This window comes from Macrobrachium nipponense, chromosome 27 (genome assembly GCF_015104395.2).
Source record: "Macrobrachium nipponense isolate FS-2020 chromosome 27, ASM1510439v2, whole genome shotgun sequence".
NCBI classification, from domain to species: domain Eukaryota; kingdom Metazoa; phylum Arthropoda; class Malacostraca; order Decapoda; family Palaemonidae; genus Macrobrachium; species Macrobrachium nipponense.
Genome location: NC_087216.1, coordinates 77,513,768 through 77,536,229, shown reverse-complemented (window position 1 = coordinate 77,536,229; position 22,462 = coordinate 77,513,768). Strand labels below are relative to the sequence as shown.

The window sequence follows — 22,462 nt, the reverse complement described above, 5'->3', positions numbered from 1 at the left end:
TCTAGTATATACTGGTGGTGTTAGGGATATGTATTGTTAGGAGAGTGACCATATAGCTTTTGTCTTGCATTTATTGTATCGAATTGTAAGTTGATAACTTAGAGAAAAATAGCTCAGTTCAAGGTTCAGGAATTTTTAGCAGCCCCTTCCATCCAAGTTTTATCTGGCTTTTGTGAGGTATCAGTTAATGAATGGTAAGTGTAGTAACCAGATACTTGGCACTTCGTCACAATATATATATATATATATATATATATATATATATATATATATATATATATGTATATATATATGTATATATATACATATATATATATATATATATATATATATATATATATATATTATATATATTATATATATATATATATATTTCAGTTATGCAACCTCCAGCAGATATCTTGAGATTTATTTGATCTGGCTCTCTCTCTCTCTCTCTCTCTTTCTGCTGCTTTGCTCAGGAATATTGAAATAACCCAAGTCTTCTTATCACGTTCTGGGGTTGTGTCTTGTTGAGAGAGAGATAGAGAGAGAGAGAAAGATAGAGAGAGAGAGAGAGTAGCAATGCAGACTTAATGATAGAAGATAATAAAAGCGATCAAACTTTATTGTAATGTTAATTATTATTAATTTTGACTATTTATATAAGATTAATAATCTTTCCTTTTTTTGAATTTTCAGAAACTCAGAAAATATAAGAGAAAAGGGGGTTAGAGAGAGAGAGAGAGAGAGAGAGAGATAGAACGATCCGAGTGCTTTTTCCTTTTCAAACAATATGTTTTTTTTTTTTCATTTGTTTTACTTTTATTGAGGCAGAGTTTTTTTTGTTTTGGCGGGAGATGCTTTGTGAAGGCACGCAAAGGTATTGACTTGTATTTCCGTCTCTTCAAAGGGATTTGTTGCTGTTTACTTTCCGTTGCAAATTGGATTCTTTGGCTCTTGTGTCCATGGGCAATAGTTCATTTGCTCTTTCCCCAACTTCATTTTTTATTTCCTTTTTCCATCTTTTTAAACATTCCCCAGCTTTTGTATATTGTCATATGTCATACACTATTTTTCTATTTTGTAGGTATAGCAGATTCATCTTTGAATTTATATACCAAAACAGTGGGCTACATTAAGAATGAGCCTATATCATATAGATATAGTATTTATATATTTCCTAGTTATAACCGAGTCCTCTCTGAATTTATAAACCAAAAAAATGGGTTATATTAAAGAATGAGCCGATATAGTTCATATGTCTATTTTTCTAGTAGTAACTGAGTCCTCTTTGAATTGATTACTAATTCCTCTCTACATTTATAAAACAAAACAATGTGTTATATTGAGAAGGGGTCCAAGACGAGTTATGTTAAAAATAACTGATAAACCACAATTATATTTAAGTCAAAACTGTAATATGTAACAATGGAAACAAAATACAGTCTTTACTAACAAGGGTAATTGTGGATTTTCAGTCACTGTATAATGCGTCATAGATATGTTAAAAGTCACTAATTTAATTGTATCTTTAAACATACAAATATTAATAAGCACTCCATTTTCTCTATTTTAGTTTCGAAATTTTTCACATAACTCAGCTTTTAACAGAATTTCATTCACTATTCATCAATTATGTAGTTTATTTCTAACCAACCAACTAACTGCCTGCGAGAGAAGGGAAAGACTCCAAAAATAAACAACGATGATTTGATGACACTAAACGTTCATGTGCCGAGGCAACGTTCCTGAACAGAATGCGAGACGTTTTGTTGTCTCTGTAGACTAAATGGTTTTCGTCTCTCCCTCAGGCTGAAAAAGTTGAATATTTTTCCATTCTTCCTCGAAGTAAGCTTCTTCGAGGAACGTTTTTACCTCCTGCCTGCCTTCGGAGCAGGTGGAGGCCGTTGCTCCTGGAATTATGGGAGCTTTATTTCATTCCAGGAAGTTCTTTTATGATGAGTTCGCTCAAGGAAGGGGTGATGGACTGTTGCTGTGAATGACAGTTGGATATTTAGTTCTTACAGAGCCATTAAGGAGAAGTACAGGTCGTTTGTGCAGTAATTAGAGAACTGTCTTTCCTTTGAAGTCATTTAGTCCTAATTACAAGTGTTTATTAAATTCTGGTGAAAGCATTTTACACAAATATATAGTTCTATATATTGTAGAAATTCATGATTGTAATATAGGTCCTGTATGGGGCAATTACAGAACTTTCTTTTCAACTTATTTAGCCTTAAACGTGTACATTTGGTTCTTGTGAAGTAATCTTAATTAAATGTTATTCTGTAGTGTGTAGAAATTTATGTCTGGATAGAAAAGCAGAAGGTAAATATTGCATTTCTTTCATGTTTATTGATCCTTATTGGTCCTTAACAGCAGTAGCTATATGCTTATGGAAAGTATATAAACTGGAAAAAAACAGAAGTCTGAAATGCCTTTTTTGTAAATTCTTTTGCTAGAAAAATAAATTCATACATCAGTTGTCCTTGTGTAGGGATAAACCTATCTGGAATATTTCAGCTTCAAGGACCGTTTGGATCCATTGATGACCTCATGTGTCATTTACAAGTTTACTTGTCCTCGATGTAATCGAGGAACCTATATTGGATCGACACGAGGTTACTTAAGGTCCGAATCGACAGTCATAGAGCTATCAGCTATAGAACTGGCACTAAGCTTTCGAATCCCGAATTTTCCAACATAAGGGATCATACCGATAAATGTAGGTATTCTATCCAGTACAAGGACTTTCAGGTTTTGGGCAGAGCTTCCAATCACAAGGTTTTATCAATTAATGAATCTTTGTTTATTAAGAAACTGGTCCCCTCACTGAACACCCATGCCACGTCTACACCTCTTTACCTCTGTCTTCACACTCAACGGTTGGTCCTTATTTGTGTTTTTAACTGAGATTGTTTTATTGTACTTTACATTGTGTATTTTAATATTGTAGTTTAATTTTATTGTACTAATTAGATATTGTTACTTTTTAGCTTGAAAATGAGGCCTGCTGGTTGGCTTCGAAACTTAATAAATATGAGTTCCTTGACCTGTTGGTGTGCTTCCCCTACCTTCATTGTATAGTTGGGTTTAGAGAAACCTCCGCCTGTTAATATATATATATATATATATATATATATATATATATATATATATATATATATATATATATATATATATAAAGAGAGAGAGAGAGAGACGAGAGAGAGAGAGAGAGAGAGAACAGGCCCTTGAGGTCTGTGAACTTTAGGTAATTCTGCAGAAACATTTCGTAGATGATAATTGTGAAATGAAGTAATCCCTTCCCACTTCAGTATTTCAAAACTACATATATATACACACATATACTACCATCGTACCTTCGATGACTTTCTCGGGCCTTTATTCTGTCGACATCATCAGCTGCAAAGGGCCTTACTTTATACACTTTACAGTCTATAATATTCTTTTAATTCACTTCATTGGGTATCGTAGCTAGTGAAATGGCAAAATTAAACAAAATATCAGTACTATTCCATTAAAATGGGGGCAGTTTTGTTATTGTAGCACAAAAAAGCGGGACGAAACTCACAAAGGTAAAAAAAAAAGAAAAAAAGTGGGACATTTTTTTAACTTTGAAAAAAGCGGGACTCTGGTCACATTACGATATCAACATCAAAACATTTCAACCTACGACGCAAACCATTGACTGTTCTGACCATTTCTTGCCAACAGATTTAAAAGATGACATTAGGAGCAGGTTTTTAGATATGGCTATGAAATTCTTATAATATGTTTTGGGAACTTATGTTCCCTCAGAACAATCAATCACCATGTGCGTGGTGTGATGGGGTGAACGACAGTTTTCTAAACGTGTGTGTGTGTCCATGAACTAATGAGGGATCTCACTTAGTCCTTTTTAACTAGTTTAATTTATGGGGTTTAGAATTTAGGGCTGTATATGTCTAACTAGGCCTACTTCAGGCTAATTCTTTATTAACCATTTCAATCATATATTTTCAGCTGAGAAATACAAAACAAAAAGAATATTATCTGGAGATGCTGTGCCCTCCGAATAGTTCCGCCTGTCTGAGCCGACCGTGAAATGACGTCACGCAAAACAGATGAGCCATACATAAATGGCGGCGCCCATGGTGTAATAGAAAATTGGTTGTAAAAAATAAGAAAACGCCCCTTTCCAAAAACATTTTTTCACCTGGGTTACTTAAATAGAATAATACTACATATGGAACAGCTAAAATGCAACCAGAAGTTCCCTTTTAAAGTTATTTCATATCAGAGCTGCTTTTTATTGTCCCAGAAGAGCCCTTGATATTTTAGTTTTTTATTTATGAACTGATTCATTTTTGGAAATCTGCTGCATCTAGTTATCTTAAAATATCTGATGACTAGTGTTAATGAACGTTGCTATTAGGTCTTGGCGAATTGAAGGCTGCTGTTTAGTCAGTGACCGTCACCTCCAATATGAGGTCAGTTTGTCCAGAGCAAAGTCGCCACTCTTCCATAAATATTCCTTTAGGCAACTCCTCAGAGATTTTTGATTAAATGCACATCCAGTTCTTGACCTCCACGCAGAAGCCAGACTTTTCTTGTCAATATTCAGGAAAATTGTTCTGCATTTATCAAGGGTTCTTTGTGTTTTTATGTTATAGTTGTGTTTTGAGGTCTGGGATTTGTTTACAACTTTTCTGTTAAGCTTCTTGACCTTTTCCTTGTGGTAGGAGAAGAGCTTTAACTTTGCATGCATGGAACGTATTAGACTCGCCATCCTCTGGTATGTATTAAGTTGTCATTGTTCATACACAGAACAAACCTGGAGTCTTACTTAACATTAGGATAAATCTTCTGGCGCCAGCTGGAAACCGGTAAAAAATGTAATCAAAATTTATTCCTCAAGTTTTTGTTTAGCTTTATCAAACTTTTTGAATTGTGGGTTAAATATGTATTGAAAAATGCGGAGTATGAATGGCACAGGATTTGATCGATTCGTTTATGTGACTGGACAAATTGAGGGACATTCTGGTCCACTCATTGAAGAAAGCAACTGGGTCAGTATTGGAAAATAGTTTGTGTAATTACCTAATAAAGTTACTCGTGAGTGAAACTTTGTTGTGTAAATTATTTTATTTTTAGTTTTATGTTAACAAATCATGATAGGCAGAAAGATGAGAGGCTGTAGAATTCATGAACCTTAGTGGCAACCAGCTGGTTCTGTGCTTCATCCCATTCACTTCCAGAATGTGGAATTCATTTTGCATCTTCTGTTTTGTGAATGAATTATACTCTATGCCTCATTTTGGAAATGGCTTTATAACCTCTTAAAGGATAGCAGTCAGTTAACTCACCCTACTTGTGTGTTCTGGTTAGTCTGCTATAGGTTTTTATATAAAAATATTTGTTTTGGTATCATATAGTACTTTATCTATTTATACTTCAGATCCTGAGAGCAGCTAGATGTACAGTACTGCCACCTTGTTTAATTACCTGAGTCTCTTGTAGGACCTTAATGATTTCGTTATGGTAAGGAATAAGTTGACTATTTGATGAGGTAAAAGCTTCATGTTGAAGTAAAAGAAATGTATTCATTCTGCCTTCTTTATTTAACTTACTTTTCTTTTTAACTACAAGCTAAGATGAAATAACTACTAGCTAAGATGAAATTTGATTCAGGTTTGTGTTTCTTGGTTTATTGTTGACGGAAGCAGAAAGTGGGTGCTGGAGATGATGAAATGGAAGTATTATTTCTTGAAGGTAGGACTTTGAGCCTTATGTAGTTTACTCCAGCCTTCCTATCTGGATATTGTGTAGAGTTAGAAGTCAAGTGTTGACACCATAGTAACTCCTGCCATTAGGCCTAGTTTAAGAGAAGCCACTGAATATCATGCCATATTTTACCGAAAAACGTTCCTTTTGATCCATTAACATCTCATTAATAGGGTCTGTAGTTGCTGACCTTTCACTTATGATCCTCATCATTATCAATATTCTTGTTGGTGCTTTTTTGTTTGCAATAGTTATGAAATTGTTTTGCAGTGTCTTATGCACTTTCACCGTGAATTTTTGCAGTCATCTGTGCCCCGGTATCATAGTTTTTTTAAATTGTTTTCTTTCCTTCCATATCTGCAACTTTTCATAATTCTTCCTCATTCATTGTTCTATTCCAGACATTTCCTTTTTGTCTCTGAGCCCTGTAGGGGGTTAGCGCTGTCAGTGCACCTCACATAGTGCACTGTAGGCATTACTTAAGGTTCTTTGCAGCATCCTTTTGGTCTAGCTGCAACCCTTTTGATTCCTTTTATTGTACCTCCATTCATATTATCTTTCTTGGAACTTGCTTTCCACCCTCTCCTAAAAATTATTGTTTCACAGTGTAACTGTGAGGCTTCCCTCCTGTAACCCCTTCAAAGCCTTTTTACTCTCAATTTCCTTTTCATCCCTGAATGACCCCATCACAGATCCAAGCTCTTGGCCTGTGGCCTAAACTTTACACTATTCCATTCTGCTTTTGTCCCTCAGGAGTGTTGAGATTCTGATTACAGTCTTCTAAAAAGAGGATGTTGAACAAAGCCAATGTTTTGTTTATTTTTCAGAATGATTCCAAAGCTTACGTTTTGTAATCATAAGAGGCTGAGGTCTAAATAATAACTTCAGCATGAGTAGACAGTGTTCAGCCTGCCAGGAGAACCTTTGGAATCTTAGCCACTCTTTTAGGGTGAGCGGAGATATTCCAGAATTTTAGGTGGTGAGACAATTTGCAGAATGTTGGTGTCGTTATTTTTTTTTTTTTTTATCAAGATCGACGGTCATATTTAGGAGTACTTCTTCTCCAAGGAGTTTTGTTTCTTTATCCCTTTGATGCAGGTCATGTTCTAGTTATTTCACAATAGCATTCACTTATTATATGGTTCTGTCGGAGTGCATCATACAAGTGTAGTTTCTGTGGTAAAGCAATGCTTATGAAACTCACATGTATAATTTACTTATTTGGACCATGGTACTATTCCTTTAAATGGTTACATGGTGTATAAACCCTGCACTACAGAGATATGGACCTAATTTGTATTGGCAAGAGAAATATTCTGAGTATTCTTATTTCAAGTTGTGTTGTGTAGACTGTGCCATCCAACTTTTAGGCTTACAATTGTTGATCATGAGACATGAAGGTGTCAGTTACAGATTGTTTTGTTAGTCCCTTTTCTTTGAAAAATATTTTATATTATTCATGTCTTATCCTCGTCGCCTGCTTTGACGAAATGTTTTGTGCCACATCTAATTTCGGAAGAACCTTTGAGAAGCAGATCATGTGGGGAGGCTATAGCAATCATAGTTACCTTCACTAAAGAAGAATGTTTATATTTTGCAATGATGATGTATGTGGGTGTGTATGTATACTTGCAATTATTTGTTTATGTACACTTGCACGTGTGTAGATATATAATTGTAAATCGTATATAGAATGATTTTGTGCTGCACTTTTTCATTGATTCAATTGATGTAAGATTTAAATACCCTCAGTGTTATATCTAAGATTCTAAAGGTGACTTGATATTATGTTTTGTTATAGTATTGTCATGTATTAACTATGTATGATAATATATATACATTTTTATTTATTTGTACTCCTAAATATTAATGTATGTGGGTTATGCTGAAATGATTTATTATTATTGTTAATGAATTTTTTTATTTTTGCATTTTTTGTATTTTATTTTCGTTATCTGTTATTTGTTATTTATTTGTTTGTGATTTTTTATTTATTTTATTATCATTATTAATATTTATTATTATTAATTATTTATTATTATCATTTATTATTGATTATTTTTTATTTATTTATTAAATTTATTATTACTTATTTATTATTTAAATATTTATTATATATTTATTATTATTTATTTATTATTGTTTACTTATTATTTATTATTTATGTATTTATTTAATTATTTATTATTTATTTATATTTATTTATTATTTATATTTTTTTGATTTATTTATTTATATTTATTATTATTTATGTATTATTTATTGTATATTATTAATTAATTATTATTATTTATTTATTATTATTATAATTATTGTTATTATTTATTATTATCTATTATTTATTATTATTCTTTATTCATTGATTCAATTGTTGTAAGATTTAAATACCCTCAGTGTTATATCTAAGATTCTAAAGGTGACTTGATATTATGTTTTTGTTATAGTATTGTCATGTATTAACTATGTATGATACTACATATATATACGGTTTTTATCTATTTGTATTCCTAAATATTAATGTATGTGGGTTATGCTGAAATAATTTATTATTATTATTGAATTTTTCTATTTTTGTATTTTTGCATTTTTTGTATTTTTTTTATTTTATTTTCGTTATTTGTTATTATTTATTTGTTGTTATTTTTTATTTATTTTATTATCATTATTAATATTTATTATTATTATTTATTATTATTGATTATTATTATTATTTACTATTATTATTTAGTTATTATTATTTATTTATTATTTATTATTTATATTTATTATTTATTATTATTATTTATTTATTATTTTTATTTATTATTATTATTATTTATTTATTATCATTTATTTATTGTTACTATTATTTATTTATTTATTATTATTATCTATTATTATTTTTTATTATTATATACAGTTATGTTGTGTTGTGGAGGAAAAGTGAGTACAAAGTGTATTTTTTGAAACGAGAGAAAATGTTCGAATGGACATAATTGTACGTGTACTATATTGTGCAATAGCTTTCAGATTAAGAACCAACCACATTATATTACCTAAATAAAGAAGTGCAGACTAATTTCTTACATTTAGTTTTATTTTCAGCCTGAAATGGTTTTCTGTATTTTTCCTTTTACTTTTTGGTCTCATTATGCATTTGAAATATTGAAAGAACCTATTCCATATAATATATATTTTGTTACCTAAGGTATCTTCTAATACCAACTATTACAATCAGTACAGTTAGGGGTTCACCCCTCTCTTAACACTTTCTTGACTAGACTTTAACCTTTGCTTCTTTTCAATCCTCCATTCCGTTCTTTTATCTTTGGAATATTTCTCTCCAACTTCTTCCTCTGAGTCTACTTTTCATGCTGTATACAGCAGCTCTCTTGATCCCCCTTCTGCAGTGCTTTGTAGTTTGCTGTGATTATTGTGATCAATAAGATTTATCTCAAATTCTTCGGATTTGCCTGCCACTGCTGCCTTCACACTAGAGTAATGTTTAGTTCCCTCTGCCTTTGCAGTACTACCCTTCCAAACGCTTTTGACATGATACTATGCCACGTGGATTCTCAAGATTGCCAAGTATTTGGTATAGTCTCCTCCTCCACCTCTTTTCATGGTAGTTTTCCTTAGTTGCCCCATCGTCAAGACTGCTTCTTTTGTTGAATGGTTAGAACTTGAGAAAGTTCACATGAGTCTTATTTCATTGCTCTTAAACTTCTCTACTTCTCTTTTGGTCGTATTGGGCTACTTTCTCAGTTGGAGCCCTTGGACTTGTAGCAGTCTGATTTTCCATAATAAGGTTGCAGCTTGGTTTGGAACAATAAGGGTATTGAAGTTATGAAGCTCTGTTCTCACACTTCAGGTCCTGTACCTTCTAATATCAGGTTTGCATATATTTACGTCAGCAAGATTATTGCTTGTTATTCATAACAGTGGTGGCTTTTACACTATTTATCCTCCAAAGACCCATTTTACCTCTTCACTATTGCTTTATTTGTCCTGCCACCATCCTCTACTTTGTTTTCATTCTCTTCATTCAGAATATTTTCGAAATAGTCCTTCGGACATTCTAGTATCACCATTTATTTCTCCATTTTCATCCATTATATATATGTATTTTGTCATTCCTCAGCCACTTTTTCTCCTGAATACACCCACTCTTACATCTGCTTTTGAGATTCTGATTCCATTCCTTCCAACTCCTCTTCGTAGCAATTTCACCTATTTTTTAGCCTCCCTTCTCCTTCAAGAAATGCCTGTCATCTCCCCTATCTGCCGTCTGCCAGCACTCGAAGGCAGACCCCTCTTCCATTGTCCTTTGTATGTCCCGATTCAACCTTCTTGTCTCTTTAAATCCCTTTCCCAATGTCACACTTCCGATGCTGCTGCCTTTTGCATGTTGTCATTCACTAGTTTCAACCGAGTTGAAAGTCTTCTTAGCTCCCCAAGGTTTGGCTTTTCATGGGTTCTAAGGTCTCTTGTCAGGATCCCTTCCAAGACCTAGTGTGCAATGCTTTCTGTATATACTTTAATAAATTCCCTTGGCTTCTTCCTGCTTAGTTGTCCAACTTCTCTGACTTCACCGTGATCCAGTTTTTGCTCCCTACTAGGAGAGTTCATTTCTTGTCTCATTGGTAAATTTTATTTTGAAGTGCTCTCTTATAAATTCTGAGTGAATAGCCAATTCAAGGCATAATTGGTTTTTTCCAAATACTTCAAAGTAGATGTCTCGATTGTGGAGAATGTTTTTTTTCGGTGAATTTTTATGTATTTGTAGTAACAACTAGTAGTAATTTTCATTGTTTATCAAATTTTCATGTATTTCATAGGTAGCTTAATATAATGAATAACATTTTAAGAGATGTTTAATGTAAATGTTCTGCAGTTTTTTTTTTTTTACTAATATTAAAGTTTACTAATGAAATAAACTAGGTAGGGGCATTTTTCTTATTTACATTAAATGTTCAATAAAACGAGCGTGGTAAGGTAATTGTTTCATGTAGATTTTTATAATGGAATCAGAGATATATATACTTATGTAAATAGAGTATGCAACATGAAAGTGAAAATGTTTTTTGCAAATTACTTGGCATGTCAGCATTTTGGGGTGATATGATTGAAATATACTGTTTTGAAATTATTATTCTCTCCAGTATTATGTAAACAGGCATACTTAATCATTTATTTACAGTGTACTATTTCATTATTTTCCTTAACTATAATGTAAAGGTTTTGGGTATGTTTAATGTCTGAATCAGTAATCTTAAGCTGTGTAGCATCTAAAACAATCCCCACTGATGAGGCTGCTTTATAAAAGCCAAAATGATGTTGGTGCTCTCATAGAGCCCAGAAAACAGCTAGGTGTTTTTGAAGTTAGAATGTTTCTGATTCAATCCCTGGACTCTGTTTATAACAAAAAACAGAATCTTTCTTGGTTGATGTAAAGTGGCAACTACAGTTGTGTCCACCATAACCTGGTAACTATGCAAAGTTCAATAAAGATATAAATATAAATTATGATAACAGTAATACTAATGGCCAATAATTAAATTTTAATATTTGCAGTTTAGTTAGTAGGAGTATTATTATTATTTTTAAGAAGAATGTAGTAATATGTGATGTCATTACCAATAATGCCATCATCACTGGTAATATAAATGCCCAACTATTTGAATGTCAATAGCTTGAGTAGGTGTGACCAAAAGAGTTGATTGCGAGAAATGCAAAAAGTGGCAACCAAAACTGGAGAATGATACCAGTTATGAAAACTGCCTCCTCGAGATATGTAGTAGGTACTTACTTCTGCAGTTTACTCGTAAGTCGTAAGGTAGAGATGCTTCATTGAAATCTCAGTCATAAAGTTTCTGTAGAACAACAGGTAAAAAGAGTTGAATTCTTGGACGTGAATTTATTTTTGCGTTTTATTGATCAGAGATGAAATAATTGGTTGGGTTGATCTTGGTGACTGAATAATGTTGAGGAAGTCATTCAGACTAGGAGTACCTGACTGGCCTTTAGGAGGATGTGGTCAGTGTGCATAAAGAAGTTTCCTAGGTGCTCGTAGGATGCTGATCCTGTCTTTATTCTTGGAGTTTTCTTTGGACTGAGAGTGCGTGTTGATGTTATGAGGGTGAGATAATGGGAGGCAATGTAGGGTGAGGAGAGGTAATGGGAGGTGAGGTAAGATGAGGTGAGGTAAGGTGAGATAATGGAAAGTGAGGTAATGGGAGGTGAGGTCACGGGAGTGAGGTAAGGTAAGGAGAGGCACGGTAAGGTCACAGGAGATGAGGTAATGAGAGGTAAGGTAGGGAGAGGCCACAGGAGATTTTGCAATGAAAGGAGGAAATCTCAAAGGTGTTTTCCCTAAATCCAGAGTTTGGTCAAACAAAGTCTTGCAAACTTGACAGAAAGTTCAAAGAAAGAAAAACACTAAATCATATCTAAGAAGTCAATCAATATACGATCTACTACCTTTAATTAATTCATATAGAATTCAGTATTCGTAAAATTATAACATAAAAACTTTAAAATATTCCTGGAGATTTTGTCGAATCTTATTCTTGTACTACCTACAATTTTCCCAAGACGTCATTCAATGGGAAACTGGACCAAAATAGCACCGAATTCGTCATAATGAAGATAAAGTGGTACTCGACATATATATGAAACCACAGCTTTAAGCATATCAAAGTGTCAGGACTATTATACCATTTATTAACAATATTGGCCTCAAATAATGTTTAAACCAACTAGCAGCATCTTGTAACTATACAGAATATCATCTATGATTTAAAGTAAGTCTCATTTGTAAAATATTTCTCCGTTTGATATACAAGATAGTAGATTATGGAAATCATGAAGACTCATTACCTATCAGGTGATTAGTGGAAATTACAGAAATCCTTAATAAAATATGTATGATGATAGGTAATGGTAGTTTTTACAAATAACATAACTCAAACCCTTTTGATAAGTAATAAGTTAAAGCTTAAATCTTTTAATCTAATACACGTTAAATATTATATAAAAATTCATCTCACTGTGCTATTTACACTTTATACTCGTTTACCTCAAAAACATGTGTCTGCTATGTGTCGTCCGCTGGGAATTAAAAAAAAACTATTGTTTTAATGCTTAAAAGTCTATAGAATATGGTACGTTTTTAATTTTTAAAGGATTTCTGTGTAAAAGATATATATAAACACTAACTTCAAAATGAATAGAAATGTATTTGCTGTAAAAAAAAAAAAAAAATGGTTTTCTAGGCTTCTTGATCATACTGTTCTGGTAACTGAGACAACAGACAAATTTCCGACAGAATGAGAATGACAGTAATTCGTTCGAAACCTGATTGATGGCGAAGTGGAAGTGGAGACCAATCAAGAGGGAGGAATGAAGGGTGGGGAGAGAGAGCAGTTGGATGCAGATTAGAACGAATCGGGAGGCATCAGATGAACTGGGAAAACCCACCTTCAAAGAAGCCAATGGAAACATAGAGGGAGATTGATGATGCTCATTTCATTTCTTTATCTAACCTTTCTTCTGTCTGGCTTCTTTTCTTCAGCTTTTAATTCGTATGTTAATCTACGCCAGTTATTGGAAGCATCATTTCCTTCATTTAACTTATTTTCAGCTCGAAATAAGGAGAAAATCCGCCTTCAAATATATCAATTGAAATAGCAGGATTGCGCTCTTCGCTTTATTCAGTTAACCTTAAAACGGGCCATTTTCAGCTCTTAATTGCTGTAGAATTGTACGTTAATAATTTATGTAGAGTCTAGAAGCATAAGTTCTTTCATGTAGTAACGCTTTTTAACTCTGAAATACAGAAACTATTGTCAAAAGGAGAGAGAGAGAGGATATTCCTGACCCGGTGCACAAACGATTTTAAGGTGTTACAACAATTTTAGCTTTATACATACATATGGACACATTCAATTGTCCTGTCACAGGCCAAATGTCTTAATTCTAATGTTCCTTGTAATATCAACGATACTAGTTGAAGGTCAAGTATGCCAGAGCCTGAGGGAAGACTACAGGAAGTCCAGGAACCAACAGGCGATGGGAGAAACAGTACATTTGTCCTTTGTGCAGGTTTTAATGAAGGGTAACAACGATTTTGTTGCCGCAGAACCACCATGTGTACGTCAAGTTAGTATGTAGTCATCTTACAAGGATTTCAGTCACAAATTGCGTAAACGACATTAAAACCCAACAGAAAAACTTCTCTACAAACTGCCTACTTTAGTTAGACCCTCCGTTCCATTCGACTGAACAGAGGGCCAAAATGTGGCTTTGTAGTAGGTACCTTATTCCAACACTTAAATTTCCACTCAGCTATGTTCACAAAGACCAACTAGACCGGTGACACTAGTGATTAAATGAAAGTTAGGACAGTGAAACTAAAGTCTCCTCAACATTTAGTTCTTCAGTAAATTAGCCTGTCAATATCCACTTTAGCGATTATATTTACCACCTACAATGTTCATTCATTACTGAAGTTCAGAAACAAAACGACAAGGGTTGCTTTTGTCACCTGTATGGCAAGGGATAATAAGTACGAAGCTTTAAATGTTATAAGTGTAATAACTGCAAGAACTTAAAATCTCTAGCAAGATACAACTTGGTTTCATCTAGACAGAGGTCTAGAATTATTTATGGCTTATTACTGCATATCGAGCTGCTGTCAATATGCCTTCAACCATACCTCCAGTTATTTGGGATATTATTAGGTACTTGAGTAGGCATTCATAACATCCCCCTCAACTCAAGTGTCAAGAAAATAGCTTAGATATTTTTCCCCACACTTCTTTATGCAGAAACCAAGCATCAAGATAAACTCAGTCTTCGAGAGATCTTCAGGTAAAAGAAGAAGTCTTCCTCTGATGAATTGATCGGAGTAATACAGAGACTGTGTGATCAGCCGCCAGACCTTTCGGTTTTTTCGAATGAGGGAAGAGACGTGACCCAACACAAAATCATGCTAGGATGAATCTGAGAGTTAAAAGACAGTAAGGCAAATATAAGCAGTGGGTTTGTCTTATTGTCAGGGACCTCCCCTTGCTAGAGAAAGGGGTAGCTGCTTCTATACTCTATGAAGATAAATAGAATGGTTGCTCCATTGCAAAACTTCCCTACATCGCACAGTGGGCCAGGAGGTGGACAAAAATCAAAAAAATTATTGTTTAGTTTTATCAAAATTATATTAAAGACGTAAATTAGAATAGTTTTTAGAAAGGGACCCGTATATTATATTATTATTTAAGAAGTAGGGGTTAGACTGGCGCTATGATTTTTAGAGACAATCGGCTAAGTACATTCTCTCCCAATATGCTTGTGATTAGTCTACATCAGAATTGTGTGCGTGTGGCATCTGTGATATTAGGTCTGTGTTTCATTAGTTTATAAGAGAGTTTCAACAAGTTTACTACATCTTATTTCTGTGACTAAACATTTCAAATGTTGTGTGCAACATGCAATTAATCCATGTTGTATTGATATATACAAAAGTACTTCAAATATTTTTTATTTAACAAAAACAAGTATGCGGCAATTTTTTTGCTTGCAGTTGCTTCGTATATCTTATGGATTTTATTATACTAGAACCTATGTAGAAAGTGAAAATATTATTTTTCTTTGCACCAATTTGCACTTCGAGCTTCTGTGGGCAATAATAACTGAAGCACTACCTCCCCTATCATGGCGCCATTCAACCAGGGAGTCTGAGTAACCAAACGGCATAAGGCAACAAGAGCTGCCAACGAGTAGGTACTTCATCATCTTAATAATACATGGTGTTTTCAAAGGGTTTGTAGCAAATCCAAGCCTAAAAAGTTGAAGGGGGTTGGGCTGCTAGTAGTTTTGGATTTTAAGATTGTTCAAAGGATTAGCTTGGTTTACGGGCAGGAAAATATCTAGAACCTGTAAATTAGGAAAGTCATGGAGCCAATGCATAAGGAAATCTTTATTGCTTATACTACAGTTACTAATTTGCAATAGAGATCATCAGTGGATCAATGGCAAAGCACTTAAAAGCCTATCCTGTGCTTCTAAGATTGATCTGGTTTCATTGAAGAGTTAGAGAAGTGTTTTTCTGGTGCTGGAAATTCACTTCTCGTCACTCATCTATAAATGAAATTCTCAATTGAAAATAAAAATGAGACTATAAGAATTCTACATCTAATTATGGGAATACTGCTCGCCGGTTTTTCATGAATGCAGAAATGGCATTCGAAATTACTGACCTTGATCAATCCTTTGTTTATAAACTTCATTTGATTTTACAGATAATGTCATCTGGTCTTGATATCAATGCAGATAAATTTGAAAGGTTTTGCTTGGACACTGCCAAACGTTATGTGCAAAATCATAACTTGTACTACATGCCCCAAAGCTTGCATTGGTTGTTAATTCATGGTGCTTCAGTGATATGCAACTTCAATCTACCAATGGGCATATTATCTGAGGAGGCACAAGAAGCAAAGGATAAAGAATTCAAGAAGTTTAGGGAATCTTTCACAATGAAAACATCACGAATAAAGACAAATGAAGATTACTTTGTCCATCTGATCCCTTGGTGAGTTCTCTAAGAAAAGTAGACAGACCTGTAAACATTGAACTACCTGAAGAAAGCAAAAATTTAATCGTCCAAAATACCCTTTGATTTGTATTATGTAGTCTTAATACGGGTTAAAGTTCCTTGTTATTTTAGATTTTTTTATGGAAAACTTGCTTTTATTTCTATATTCATATTACTATGGTATAATAGTATAATCAAAATGTTATTCTTTACGTTCATTAAAAAAAATTATATTGTAAAATCTTTAGAGACAGCATTTGATAGAAATAATCTTATTTTTTCCATATAATTTTATTCTTATCTTTTCTGCATTGAATAAAGGTATCAAATATAAAGGTTATATAGTTCTAACTATATTTTACCAAATACACAAAAAATGGGTAAACGTATCACACATATTATTACATATGCTTGTAAATACAATACTCCAAATGTTTATAAAAGAAAATGCTAAATAATACTTGGATGTGAGAGCAAAAAATAATTTTGTCCAAAAAATTACTGTTCTGGCCCACTATGCATCGGTCGACAGTTCCAACACAAGATGGCCGGATCCCCTCTCCGCCCGAAGAAGGAGAAGGATGAAGGGGTTGAGAAGAAGAGATCCCAGTCACTCCCTCATTCATTCATTCCCCCGTCTCCACAACTGCACATCTAAGGTGAGATGCAACCTAGTCCTGATAAAAGAGCCGGGTTAGCTACACTATTTGTTGAGCAGCCAGCACAGATCCAAAGGAGTAGTTAGCACAGTCATTTCTTTTAGAGTTTAACCACCAACTACAGAAACAGTTAGGCTTGCAATTTGAATTAAGAGGTAGCTACTTAGTGAGGTTGTCACATTTTAAACTTCTCCCTCATAGCAGGATGTGTTTGTTGGTTTTAATACTCTGTTTTTATTCAGACTTTTTAGACTGATTCGATTTATCAAAGAAAATAATCCTGCAAAGTGAATAGTAGTCATCTATACAGTTCGCCACAGGGCAGCTGTTATGTGAATGAAGTTGGTGCATTGGGACCACAAGGAAAGATGCACTTCAATTTGGAAGAGGAGCACTGGGACCAGATACTTGATGCATTCAGATCACATCAGGGTGCTTTCATCCACTTTTGGCAGTGTAAAATGTTATTCTGATATTATTTAAGTTTTAATGGGGTGAAATGAAAAATTTTATGTATAAACAATTCTTATTATTTATCAATATTTTCAAAAGTTTATACAATGACTGGTTAACCTAAAACAAAATACTACACAGTCCAGTGTATTTAGTGAGTGATACAAGGCATTAGGATTTACTTACAAATGCTGTAGCACATTCTTTGTAGAAGATTAAAACCAAGAACATATAAAAAATAATCAAATAAAAAATGCACCTAAATTTCATTGGAGTTTAATGAAGATATCAATCTTTCTATTGCCACTAAGAATAACATTTCATGAAAATATTCAACCTTACAACTACATATACCTGTGCATATATGCACATTGCTGAATAACAAAAGGAAGAAAACTTTGTGTCAGCCAAAGACAACACTAATTCTTTATTTGGAAATCATACAAAAAATACACAGGAACAAGAAGAGTGGAGAAGGCAAAGGAAAGTTTCTTAACCTAGCACTATACAGTGTTCACTGAAAACAATTGTAAGACAAAAAACAGTCATTTATTTTACCTTTGCATAAAGGTTACACAGCCATTTTGCATCAAATTCACTCTGGCCAAAATACTTTGGCTCTGGCTTGACTTCTAAAAAAGACTGGAAATGAAGAGCCTTCATCTGCATTTTCAGTGAGACCCTCCTCCACATTCTCCTTCTCTTCTTTGAGTAACAGCAATGAGTATGGTCATGAATTGCACCATAAAAATATAAATAAAGTTTTTCTTTTTATCGTCCCTTAGGTTACTGTTGCCTTTTTTTTCTACAGATTTTGCAGACAAGTTCACAACAATTATCTCCACATCAAGTGCAACTTACTTTGGGGTGCAAAACATTAAAAAATCTGTCAGTGCAACTGAACATCCTCTCTGATGAGTGACTTTGTGCATTCTGACACCTGAAAAACAGTCTGGCATTCAGAACCAATAACTTTGATTTGCAGAATACAAGACAAAAGTACAACAAGCAGTGTAAAAGAACAATATCCATCCTACATAAGTACTCACATATGTTATGAATCTACAAGAGAAAACTGTTTCAACATCGAGTGGAAAAATGACGTCTTTCTTCCGAGCTAACACATTCATTCTAAGATGAACCTAATGAAAAAAAGACTTCTTGGAAACCAAGTGCAGATACAGGATATGACTTCTTTCTAGCATGGGTTTTCACACACCTTTTGAGACACCTTCATTCAAAACAGACTCAGAAGTCAAGTTAAATAAAATCATGTAATAAAAACTACTTGGACAGAGATCAAGTAAACAGTTTCTGTCTAGTGTGAATTCTCGTGTCTTTTAAGAGGACTTGGTTAAGAAAAACTTCTTTGACATATAGAGCAACTATATGGTTTCTCTCTGGCTTGTTTTTCTTAATTTTCAATTTATATCAGAGGTGCAATGGGCCCCAGCCTTGGGTCTATAGTTGCACCTCTAAATTCCACTAGCCTTATATCCAAGGGCTCGTTTCAAGGTGTTTACCATTGCTTTGAGGGCAGCAATCTGCAGCTCATTTATACTGGGTAACTTCGTGTACCCTGAAGATATTTTCTCAGATTTTTCTTTATAAGTCCTGTTGCTCCTACCACCAAAGGTATTTTTTTCTATTTCCTTCAGTTCCCATGTGCTTTTCAGGTCATTCTTCAGGTCTTGGTATTTTGTTGTTTTATCCCTTTCAGCTCTATTGAGGCCAAAGTCACTGGGTACTGTCACGTCTATAACCTTTGCTGTTTATTCCTCCTTGCTCCAGATCACAATATCAGGTCTCAGCACCTCCTTCTATATATCTTCCTGCAAAGTTCTTGGCCAGTTTTGTTATTGATGTTAGTTGGCTCAGGGCTTCATTATGGTGTTGGGCAACCTTTTTGATATTTTCGTCTTCAGAGCTTTTTAAGTACTGCCCTATACTTACTATTGCTGCTCTGTAGGCCCGGTTGATCTCAGTCAGGCCTAATCCACCTTCTCTGCGAGGAAGGTATATTCTGTCCATACACTGGTGTCTGTACGTGACTTTATGTAGGGTGAGATTCTTCCTGGATTTAATATCCATCCTGTCTAACTCACCTTGTGGCCAGTCTACAATGCCAAAACCATATGGCACCAATGGTATTGCCAGCTGGTTTATGGCAGTGATCTTGTTCTTTGGTGTTAATTCTTTAAGTGGCTGATATATTCTTTCTTTATCTTTTCTCTCACCTAATTGTGTTCTATACCACTGTTTTCTTCTATTCCCAAGTACTTATATGCAGATTCCTCTGCCAGGTCTTCAACAAACATGCCTTCCTCTACCTTTATGCCTTCTGATGTTACTTTCTTCCTTCTCTTTATTGTACTCTTGACACACTTGTCCAACCCAAATTCCATGCATATTGGTGGACTGTTATAACTAATTCTTCCAATTTTTCTTCTGAATCTGCAAATAACTTCAGGTCATCCATGAAGAGCAGGTGGTTCACTCTTTCATTCTCTCTTCTGCTTCTGCTTTTGCTTAGGTCATAGCCAGTGTTTATGTTGTTCAAGATTTTACTAAGCGGATCTATGGTCAAGAAGAAGAGAAGTGGTGAGAGGCTGTCACCCTGGAATATTCCTCTTTGGATCTTTATGATTGGAATTACTATCTGACCCTCAAAGTGTTTTAGACAAAGAGTGGTCTTCCACTTACTCATCTGTGCTGCCAAGAAAGATCTTATTTCCTCATTGATGTCTAATTCCATACATTTGAATATCCAGGTGCGCAGCACGGTGTCAAATGCCTTCTTGTAATCTATCATATTAAGATTCCTTTGCTTTTTCTTACAATCTTTTAATATTGTTTTGTGTATTAGCAGTTGATCTTTAGTGCCTAGTTTGTTTCTTGTACATCTTTTTCGTTATTTTTCCATATATTTTGACTTGATCTAGGTGTTCACAGATCTCGTCTGCTATGACTCCTGTTAGCCATTTGTAGGCTGTTGGTTGGCAGCAGATGGACCTATATTTCTTAGGGAGCTCAGCCTCGGAGCTTTTAGGGAGAAGGTTAGTGCTTCCTGTTGTAATCCACTCAAGTGATTCTTCTCCTCCTCTTACTATTCTTGAGAATGCTTGCGCATAAATGTGGTGTAGTCTATTCCTGGTGTCTTGAAATTACTATATTCTTTTATTTTCTTTGTTACTTTTTCTATGGTGAACTTTATTGGTGGCATTTGCAGTTTCTAGCTGTTCTTCTGCCTAATAGTGTCTATCCATGAATTCTCTTGGTGTTGTCAAACAGTGGCTTCCAAAATCTCTCTAGGTCTTCCTTGTTAAGTTGTGTTCATACCTCCACTGTTTCTTTCGTCATCTTCCTATACACAATCTTTGGATTTTCACCAAACTGCCTATTTATCTGTTTTACTTTTATCTTCTGTTGCTTGTTTCCGATTTGTGAAGCTAGGGTCTTTATATTGGCTTAGTGTTCTGCCAGTTTTCCACTCACTTGTTCATCCCCTATTCTGTATTTTTTCTTTATTTTCCATATTTTCTTGAGCAGATTTTATGAGTGATTTTCATCTGTCATATAGTTGGTATGTTGTGAGATTTCTCTGCCCTTAACTGGTTTATTTTATCATGTTGTTTCTTTTTCCTCTCCAGTATGCGACCTCATATGACGAGTAAGATTTGGTTTCCGGGAAAATGCTTTCCCACATTCTTTGCACATGAATGGCTTCTCTCCATTATGGATTCTCATATGAAGTGTAAGACTTGGTTTCTGGGAAAATGCTTTCCCACATTCTTTGCACATGAATGGCTTCTCTCCATTATGGATTCTCATATGAAGTGTAAGATTTGGTTTTTGGGAAAATGCTTTCCCACATTCGTTGCACATGAATGGCTTCTCTCCATTATGGATTCTCATATGAGCTGTAAGATAAACTTTCCTGGGAAATGCTTTCCCACATTCTTTGCACACGAATGGCTTCTCTCCGGTATGGATTCTCATATGAGTTGTAAGATGTGATTTGTGGGAAAATGCTTTCCTACATTCCTTGCACATGAATGGCTTCTCTCCGGTATGGATTCTCATATGACTTGTAAGATGTGGTTTGTGGGAAAATGCTTTCCCACATTCCTTGCACATGAATGGCTTCTCTCCGGTATGGATTCTCATATGCATTTTAAGTTTACCTTTCCTTGGAAATGCTTTCCCACATTCCTTGCACATGAACGGCTTCTCTCCAGTATGGATTTTCATATGATGTGTAAGACTTGATTTGTAGGAAAATGCTTTCCCACATTCCTTGCACATGAATGGCTTCTCTCCGGTATGGATTCTAATATGACTTGTAAGATGTGGTTTGTGGGAAAATGCTTTCCCGCATTCCTTGCACATGAATGGCTTCTCTCCATTATGGATTCTCATATGAGCTGTAACATCATCTTCCCTGGGAAATGCTTTCCCACATTCCTTGCACATATATGGCTTCTCTCCATTATGGATTCTCGTATGAGCTGTAAGATAATCTTTCCTGGGAAATGCTTTCCCACATTCCTTACACATGAATGGCTTCTCTCCAGTATGGAATTTCATGTGAACTTTAATAGTATTTTTCTGGGAAAACGTTTTCCCACAGTCATTGCACATGAATTTTTTCTCTCTGGTAGGATTTGTGATATCACTTGTGAGATTAATTTTCTTGTAAAATGCTTTTTCACAGTCAGTTGATCTGAAAGGCTTCTCTCCATTGTCTCGGATCCTTCTTTCTTGTTTTACTTCCTTTTTGCAAGTTTGTGGATGTTTTTCATTCGCTGTTAAATTCATTTCATGTGAATATTCATCATTATCATTAGACTCACCGAATTCCTCAAATTCTATTTTGATGTCCATCAATGGATCCAGAGACAAAAAGTCTTCATCACTGGTTCCATTAAAGGCAGCCATGTTGCTGTTTTCTTGATTTATGGAAGGTAGTGATAATGCACCTTCAGTTTCACTTTTCAAAGGAAATTTTAAAGAATGTACTGGATTCATTTTAGCC

The 22,462-nt window shown here is 34.4% G+C and overlaps 1 protein-coding gene across 1 annotated transcript; it reads right to left on the bottom strand.

Moving 5' to 3' along the window:
- Window positions 1-18,053: 18,053 nt before the first annotated feature.
- LOC135200614 (zinc finger protein OZF-like) lies at window positions 18,054-22,253 on the bottom strand. Its single transcript, XM_064229229.1, has one exon. The coding sequence runs from the start codon at window positions 22,243-22,245 to the stop codon at window positions 21,052-21,054; it is 1,194 nt and encodes a 397-aa protein (XP_064085299.1). The 5' UTR covers window positions 22,246-22,253; the 3' UTR covers window positions 18,054-21,051.
- Between the last annotated feature and the right edge of the window lie 209 nt (window positions 22,254-22,462).

Excerpts from the sequence above, each read along its gene's own strand:
- LOC135200614 (XM_064229229.1), bottom strand. The coding sequence starts at position 22,245 with ATGAATTTAACAGCGAATGAAAAACATCCACAAACTTGCAAAAAGGAA.